General features: G+C 45.8%; 1 protein-coding gene across 1 annotated transcript; it reads left to right on the forward strand.

Moving 5' to 3' along the window:
* The first annotated feature begins 5,986 nt into the window (after nt 1–5,986).
* LOC102867168 (apolipoprotein L3-like) lies at nt 5,987–6,796 on the forward strand. The gene has a single exon (XM_006890228.1). The coding sequence runs from the start codon at nt 5,987–5,989 to the stop codon at nt 6,794–6,796; it is 810 nt and encodes a 269-aa protein (XP_006890290.1).
* Nucleotides 6,797–8,792: the final 1,996 nt, after the last annotated feature.

Consider the following 8,792-nt stretch of genomic DNA (forward strand, 5'->3'; position numbering starts at 1 on the left):
GAAATCGTTTGAGAAGCTCAAATCTATGAAGAAAAAGGTGACATCAGGATAGGAGGAAGACTCATCAACAACCTGTCTTATGAAGATGACATGACCTTGCTTGCTTGTTAGAGTGAAGAGTACTTGAAATGTCTTGTAGATGATTAAAGCCCACATCTTTCAATATGGATTATGTCACCAAGAGGACAAAATATCCTCACCACTGGGCCAAAAATTACTATCATGATAGGTGGAGAAAAGGCTGAAATTGTTAATTTATCTTGCTTTAAGTCACAATCAACATCATTAGCACTAGTCAAGAAATCAGAACATATATTGTGTTAATCAATATAAAATAATTTTTCAAATAGACCTATTGCTTTGGGAAAGTCCGCTATAGAAGATCTTCCCAAAGTACTGAGGAGATATGATATCAGCTTGAAGACTAAGGGGCACCTGATTGAAGCCCTTGGTCTTTTTAATCAATTTGTCCGCATCTGAGAGGTGGGCTAGAATAAGAATGACTGAACAAGGATAATGTCTTCGAGTTGTGGTGTTGGAGAGGAGGACTGAACAACCTACATACTGCTGAAAGAACAAACAGGTATGTCTTGGAGAAGGTGCCACCGGAGCGCTCCTTAGGGAAGGCTGGAAAAGCCTCATCTCACATACTTTGGACATGTTGTCAGGAGGGCCTGTTCTGCAGAGGGGACATCATTCTTGGGAAGGTCAGAAAGAGAGAAAGACCCTCCATGTCTGAGGACTGATTGACACAGTGAGTACATCAATGAGATCAAGCGTGTCTGAGGGGATGAAGGCGGTACAGGACAGGACAAGTTTTAGCTCTGTTGTTCAGGGGAGTTATGAGGCATGCTCAACTCAAGGCACATGACAACCTATTTCTTCTGTGAACATTGCCATGGAAAGGTCGACAGTTCGAATCCACCAGGCAGAAGATGAACCATCTCTTCCTGTAAAGACTGATAGCCCGGGGTCCCCAGTGCAGGGTTGGTATGGGGGCAGTGGGAAAGCAACACGCTTTCCACATGTCTCAGCACACGCGTGGATATACACTGACACCAGCCCTCATGCTCAGCCCCACAATCCTCAAGTCCCTAGAAACCTCGCATCTCATTCGGAAGTTCATTAGGACAGGAATCCTTACTTGATCTCAAGCTACTTATTACAATATTTCCCCTAGTGCTTAAGAGCTCCCTGTGAACCCAAAGGTTGGTGGTTTAAACTCAATAGCTGCTCCGAGAGAGAAAGTTGTGACTGTCTACCTCAGGGACTGTCCTGCTCTGTCCTGAAGGATTGGGGTTGACTAGGTGTCAACAGGCTTGGGTGTTTTGCTCATTTGTGATTGGCTGATAATCAGAAGGATGCAGATAGAATCCTCCAAGCGGGACTGCAAAAGAAAGGCTGATGGGAGCTTCCACAAAGAGCACAACCTGGTTCCACTCTGCGTCATACGAGCCTCGTAACATACATGGTGAATGGATGCCAGTGGGGAACACTCACTGTCTGGGGCTGGACGTCTGGTCTTCTGTTTCTCTGAGCTGGCAGTGACTTGTTGATCCACGAGGTCCTGAGACACTGCCCAGGTGACACTAACCCTGGTGACAGAGAGGGTCATCTTTAATAACTGACCACACTCAGTATCTTGTATGCGCCACCACAATTTATCCTAAATGAATTTTGTGTCTTTCCCATCAGAAGACACAGCATCCGCTCGGGTCGAGTGCATCACTGAGTTAGCCAGGGCCAGGATGAGCCGCTATGGATTACAAATCCTGCTGGTTTTGGACGAAGCCTGGGAGAGTGTTATGACTGCAACAGACCTGTCCAGGTAACCTCCAGGAAGTTCCAGAAATGGCACTGAGATCTTCCTACTGGGTCAGCTGCCTCCTCCATCAAGTTTCCTGGGTTGGGTATAGGGTTATAAATGATCCCTGGATGTTTCCTCCTTTGTTCATTGGCACAGCAGGGCCTGGGGCTGGATGTTAGCCACCATCTGACAGCTGTCTAACTCTGGGCACGACACTCCACCACTCACCACCAGTGTCCTTATCTGCTGAGTTTTCTTGGGAGGAGAACAAGATAATGGATGTAAAGAGTTCAGCATGAAGACTATATGTAACATTTGTTCAATTATAGGGTTAGCAGGGAGGGAGCAGACACCAAAGATCTCCTTCTGTGAGGTCAGAGTGAAACAGGACTTCATCCCAATGCTCTCTCACCTGTGTTCCTGAGCACCTTTTCTGCCCATTGTACAAACCATTGTACAAACCCCACAGGATCCCTCTGCTGGTCCTCAGAGAAGCTGGGGCGGAGTAGACGTGAGCGGGGTAGGGGCCTGACTCTGCTCTGCCTGGCTCTGGGGCTATCAGTAAGTTCCACTGTGTCTCAGGGGACATTGACCTATCTCCATTCAATGGCAACAGGAATCAGTCTTGCAGGTCTGTGGTGAAGGTTTAGAGTGAGGGACAGGTCACAGCTGGGGAACCAAGTGCAGTTATCTCATCCCAGGAGCCAAGGAGGCCTGGACACAGGAGCAGAGCTGGGGGTGAGGGCAGAGCAGGTTGGGGGCATGGCTGGTAGGAAGGCTTGGGGAGCACAGCCAGGCTGGCAGGAGGTCAGATGCCTGAGTCACAGACTTATGGACACACTGGACCTGGTTGGGGACATTGAGTGGGACAAGGACATTCCTCCCCTCCTGGCTTTGAGGACTTCAAGGACTGATTACTGAGGCATTTTCCACTATCAATTGACCTTCATCTGCCACAGCACAAATGGCATAGTAGTTAAGTACTCAGCTGCTAGCCACAAGGTCTATGGTTTGAAACCACTAACTTCTTGAAGCTAGAAAGACATTGTAGTTTACATCACAGCCCTGGAGCACCTCGGAGGGTGGTCCTCGACTGTCCTGTAAGGTCACCACGAGTCGTGATCAACACTACGACGACGAGGCTTCAGTTTGCTTTTCCTTATTTACACGGTCCCCGAGTAACAAGGAGGGATCTGCTTTAGTGACAGCTTCTAAAGTTAGGGTGGGGGCTGCCATTTTTGTTTGTTGCCTTGTTTTAAAATTTGAGTTTTTTCCCCATATGTGTCCTCACAAATCCCCACCAGAGAGGAAAAGGCTTCCTCTGTTGATCTGTCTAAAGGAAAGTCTTTTCAGGCTGAATAATTCATTTACATGGTGCCTCAGTCTTTGTTATATTTAAGAAGTTCCATAAGATTATTCATGGCCTTGAATTCCATGCATATCAAGTTATTAGCATCTAAGGTGTCAGATAGGTTGATGGTGATGTCCTGAGGTGGGGCGTGTCAGCTGGTGGGTCAAGCATCAGTCTACTTTGGGTGCAGAGCGGGAGTCAGGCTTCCTACTCAGGCTTCCCAGTCAGCTGGGCAGTGGCTGCACTCAGTGACCTTCACCAGGATGAATCAGGGCGTCAGGCCTTGGAAGAGAGCAGGTGCTGGCAAAGCTCACACTTCTAGTTCTGAGTTTACTAAGAGTCTATAGAGGTAGATTGTTCAACTCCAGTTCCACTACTGTTTATTCATTGGGGGACTGGCCATTGTGCTAACAATCTGAATAGTGGACAACGGTATCCACTGACCAGGTGCTCTCATTCCTAGTTGGAATAAGGAGATGATCTGCATGAACTCGTCTTGTGATGCAGGAAGAAGATCCCTTTCCTCCCCTGCGGGGAACACAGAGCAATAATAGACTTGATCCCATGACATGCAATACACACGCTCAGCTAAGCTGTTCCTGCATAAATTAACACGAACTCAGGGCAAGTGCGGAGCGATGTGTACACAGGTCATTATCTGCTGTGGGTTGTTTGCGTCAAAACGACCTGAAAAGGGAGTCAGCCCATGCTCTCATTTCACCAATATCATGACAAATTCCCTCCTGGTCAGATGTGCATTCGTGGTAAACGGGAAGATGTTACTATGTTGTTATTGTTGATGCATGCTGTCTAGTTGGAACCGACCCAAAGCTAACCCTCTGGAGGGCTTTCAGAGGAAGTTAATCCCAAGGGAGAAGATTGTCCACCTTTACAGGGAGCAGCTTGTGGCCTCAAACTGCGTCCTTTATTGAGGGATTGAAGCACAGCTTCTTACCTGCTGTTTCTTTCGTGTGGTGCTCACTCACCTTGACTGAGAAAATACCTTCACCTAAGCAGGAGTGGCATCCACTTCCTAAATAACAAGCCTCTGGAAACTCTATGAACTTTGATAAATGTCGATAGTTGTAGAGGGGCTTCAAGCTTTTTGTTCATAGATTCACTATTTTTGTTTTAAATTTTTATTTTATTTTATTGTATTATTTTTACATGTACCATCAAATCAGATCTGACTGGTACAGGAGGAGATTGCCCCCTCCTTCTCCAGTAGAGCATCTGGTGGATTTAAACCGCGTACCTTTGGGATAGATTCACTATTAGTTGTGCTCGACTTGAAGACAATCCGCAACAACAAGCACAGTGAGAGAGCCTCTGAAGATGGTTTTTGCTCACTTATCCCCTAGTTCAGTCAGTCCTGTGAGCACTTGGGATGTAAAAACCATGTTTACTCGGGAGAAGAATTAGTTCCATTTGTAGAATTATTTTCCATTTGTTTTAGAGTAAATGGATATGATTTACGGAGGATAGATCATCTCAAGCCCATTTTACAAGCAAGAAAGTGACCTTTCTTAATTGCTTGGTCTTTTAAAAACTCAACTTTTGTAAATTCTTTTTATTGGGAAACAGCTGGGTAGGCTCTTCTCCCAGGACGTCCACTCGAATCTTCCCCCAGGGCCTTTTTGCTCTTTCCTTTTTCTTGGTGCTTGTTGCTGACAGAGGCCTCAGACCCGCTGCTGCCTGGCGCCCCTTGAAGGGCTGCTCCCTTCTCTCTAGGACACGGGCTGCAGCTTCTTCAGCATCTTCTGTTTCCTCCGTGGGGAACACTTCTTCCTCCAGGGACATTTGTGCTTACAGTGGTCCCACTGAAAGCCCTATTAGCCAACTCGTTGGGAAGATATTTCTTTATCTTGGCTTTGGGGAGAGTAGAGCTGGTGTGATCTTCCATTCCATTCTCCCTTGGAGCCTCCTGGGGCCTCTTCTTTTTCTTCTGTTTGGGTTTCTCACCTGTCTGCTCACATTTCTGATCCCCAGGAGGACTATTGGGTTTATATAATTTTAATTTTTTTAATTTAACTTAATTTTTTAATTTCTTTGCTTACAACGCTCAGTATACATTATGTTTCACACTATTCTTCATTCACACTGTGTTTTCTACAATCCTTCTCATGCATCATATTTCATAAAATCAGCCACCATTGAACCTTGCCAACTATTACCCTATCTTTTTGCCTGGAGCCTCCCCTTTTCTGACCCTTTTCCCCACCCAGGAAACTGTGCAATCCTGTGGTTTCACCCCTACCAATCCTCACCTCCCCGCACCCACCGCTCTGCCCCCATTGAGTTTCCATACATGTTTTAATAGTTATCCTTCTATTTTTACAGTAATGTTCTGATGCGGTATTTCTGACTTAAGTGCAGGTGCAGTGAGTCATCTGACTCCCCGTCACTGCTTCTTCTCTTGCTTCTCCAGCTTCTTAGTAATCTCAACAGCTTGTTTTATCTGCATGAATCATGGCTTCCTTCATGACGTCCAAGTGTTTTCGTGACAGCTCTTGAGTTTCATCGAAGGACAGCTGTTCCTTGACTTGCTCTCAAAGCTCTGCCCCTATTATAGCCCTCTTAGACACCTCTCCCATTTTCTGGAACCCATCTTAGGGTGGCATGACTCCACCCCTTCATGCCAACCCGCAGCTCTCAGAGGCAGGGGAGAGGCATCCGATATTACTGACCTGGAAGCTTGGTCCCTTTTGCTGGACCCTAAGAATCACTCAGACATTAGGACTGACCCTTAATTACTTGATCTTTGTTGTTACAGGACAGAGACAGAAACACTACGTGAAGTTCTGAACAGGGTTTGCAAAGACAAGGCCATGGAAGATGAAGATGTGTGTCAAAAAGAACAGCAGGTGGTGGACAAGTTTCTTAGTGAGTTTCCTGAAATAAAAGAGAAACTTGAGAACTGTATAAGGGACCTTGAAGCCCTTGAGGAGAATTCTGAGGCGACACACAGGGGCTGTACCATTGCCAATGTGGTGTCCGATTCTGTGGGCATCGTCTCTGGTCTTCTGACCATCGCTTCATTGCTTCTGGCACCTGTGACAGCGGGGGCCAGTCTGGGGCTCCTGGCAGCTGGGACGGGGCTGGGAACAGCAGCTGCAGCCACCAGTATTACCTCATCCATTGTGGACAACTCAGTGGATTTGTCAGCATTAGACAGAGCTGAAGAGACTTTATCAAATGCTAGTCTGAATGTTCTGAATGATGTGGAGGAGGTCATCACAGAAGCCGCTGGAGCCTTATATGAATGCATCCAAGATGGAATGAAGAGTTGGGAGAACTTCAGGGCCATCAGACTGGTCCAAGACAACACTGGATTGGCAAGCAATGACGAGCTTTCCATAGCCAATGCACGCCTCTTGAGGCCACCTATTTTCGTGGTAGGGAGCACCTTAAGAGGCACTGTACTGTCAATGACCAAGGCAGCCCGCATAGGGGGTATGGCCAGCGCAGGTTTCTTCCTTATGTTCGATGTGGCCAGCCTTGTGAGTGAGTCAAGGCACTTGTATGAGGGGGCGAAGCCAGAGTCAGCTGAAAAGGTGAGGCTGGTGATTGAGAATCTGAAGAAGATGGTGAGGGTTCTCACTGACATCTATGAGAATTTGCAGAGTGGGACACAGTGAGTGTCTCAGCACGGCCAGGAGCAGGCGGGCTGCCACCAGGGGTGAGGCATTATATGATGAAGTCTATGCACCTGATTTTTAAGGACTTGGGCATTTCTGTAGCTTAGCTTGGCAAGGGAAGGGTTAATGCAGACGCCAACTATTTCAGCTAAAGGGATGAAGGGGAGCTGTGGACAGGAGATGGTGGATGAAGCTCCAAAACAATTGCTCTTGGGTCACCTTTAAACCTTAAACCAAAACATGTCCCCTGAAATCGTCTTAAAACCAGGCAATTGTGCAGCTCCCAATGGTAAAGAATGTCTTCATCAAGCTCTGTGCTCTTTTAAGAACTGTCTGTGAGGGACCAGAATGACACCAGCTACTGGAAAGTTCAGCTGGGAAACCACAGGGTGGGGGGATGGTGCCCAGTCTGTCTGCTCCTTGTGGTGGAGCTGGGACAGTCATTGTTGATGCTCCAGGTAGTTTTCAGAGGCCGTAAATCACTTTCGCCCAAGGAGCTGTTACTGAAATAGAACCACCAGAGAGGCCTGGCCTTTGGGTCAGCAGCGCAAACTCCCGCTCAGAACATATAGTTAGAACTAGAAAACGGAGTCTGTAAAGCTAAGAGCACAAGTCAGTCAGCTGAATGTTACTAGAGGAATGTGAGTTTGCTGTGTCGTGTTTGGCTAGAGGGGATTATGTCTAGTGGGCTAAGTGTGGCTAGAAGGGGGCTGTGTGAAATGAAAGAAGTATACGTGGTGGCATCAGGTTTACTATATATTGTTAGAAACAGGGAATGAAATGTCATTTTAGAATGTTAAAAATTAATAAACAAATGTGTGTTAGTATTAAGAGCATATTGGGAAATACAGAATGAAGCTTATAAAGCTTAAGTTTAGATGATTAGAAATTGGAAAGCCAGTGTGTGTTCATATTAAGAACAAATTGTTACTTAGAAAATTAGAACGAAGCTTAGAATGATAGAATTAAACAATTGTGTGTCAAATAAGAGAAAGGCAAGAAGGGAGTTTTCAGTATGGCCTCAGTCTGTGCTATAGCAGATCTAGAAACTATAAATGTTAAATTTTAAATATGCACTATTGGGTCCTGACAATTAATGTGCTAGGCAGAAAATGTTCAAATTAGATCTAGAGGTCTAACGTGCTAATCTAGAAATGAAGCACTCCAGTTTTGATTGTCTGCCTTTCTGAGAGGGATCCTGCAGGATTGCAGTGTTTATCAGGAGAAGAAATTCCTCAATTCTAATTGGTGAAACCCTGGCTTTGGGAAACTTGGATGTGGTTATTCCAAGCATGGAGGAATGGCATTAGAAACCTGACTCTCAAATTGCAGATCAGAGGTATCACAAGAGTGGATCCCCTCTCTCCTCTCTCTACAGCGCCCCTGCAGGATTTCAGGACAAACAACCCCCACGCATGTTTAAACAAGTGATATGCTTGTTTGAAGACTGGCTAGGGACAATTAATTGCTAGGTATAATTGTTTGGAGATTAATAGTTGGTTGCTTCTTAAGATTTGAATTGTTTTTAATGCCTTACCTTTTGGATTGATTTTGTGTGAAATTATAAAATGGACTTTGGCCTTTAAAGCTCCCAATAAAGTGTGTTATTTGCAATTATATACTTGCCAGTATTCTCTGTTCATAAGCCCACAGAATTCAACCCCCTACAGAGTCAACCTCCAGAGCTCCCTGTAGGATCAATGAAGTCCCAGTGCACCTCTAAATACTGTGCTGGAACAGATGCTGATTTGAAAACAACAGGATTGCCAGGAACATTTAAAGGACCTTGTTATGTATCATTGAGACTCCCTAGTTTGGAGTTAAAACACACAGCCCTCTGAACCTTCATTTCCTCATCAGGTCAAAAGGGCAGTGTGGGAGGTGATATCTCAGATCCTTTTGATTCCTCTCACCTTGACTTCTGGAGCCTTTGGTTCCTTAAATACTGACTGATGCCTGAGCGCTTGCTTCGTTGACCAACTGTCTCAACTGGGTC

Source organism: Elephantulus edwardii, unplaced genomic scaffold, assembly GCF_000299155.1.
Source record: "Elephantulus edwardii isolate Elephantulus edwardi_28Jun2011 unplaced genomic scaffold, EleEdw1.0 scaffold00086, whole genome shotgun sequence".
Classification (NCBI taxonomy): Eukaryota; Metazoa; Chordata; class Mammalia; order Macroscelidea; family Macroscelididae; genus Elephantulus; species Elephantulus edwardii.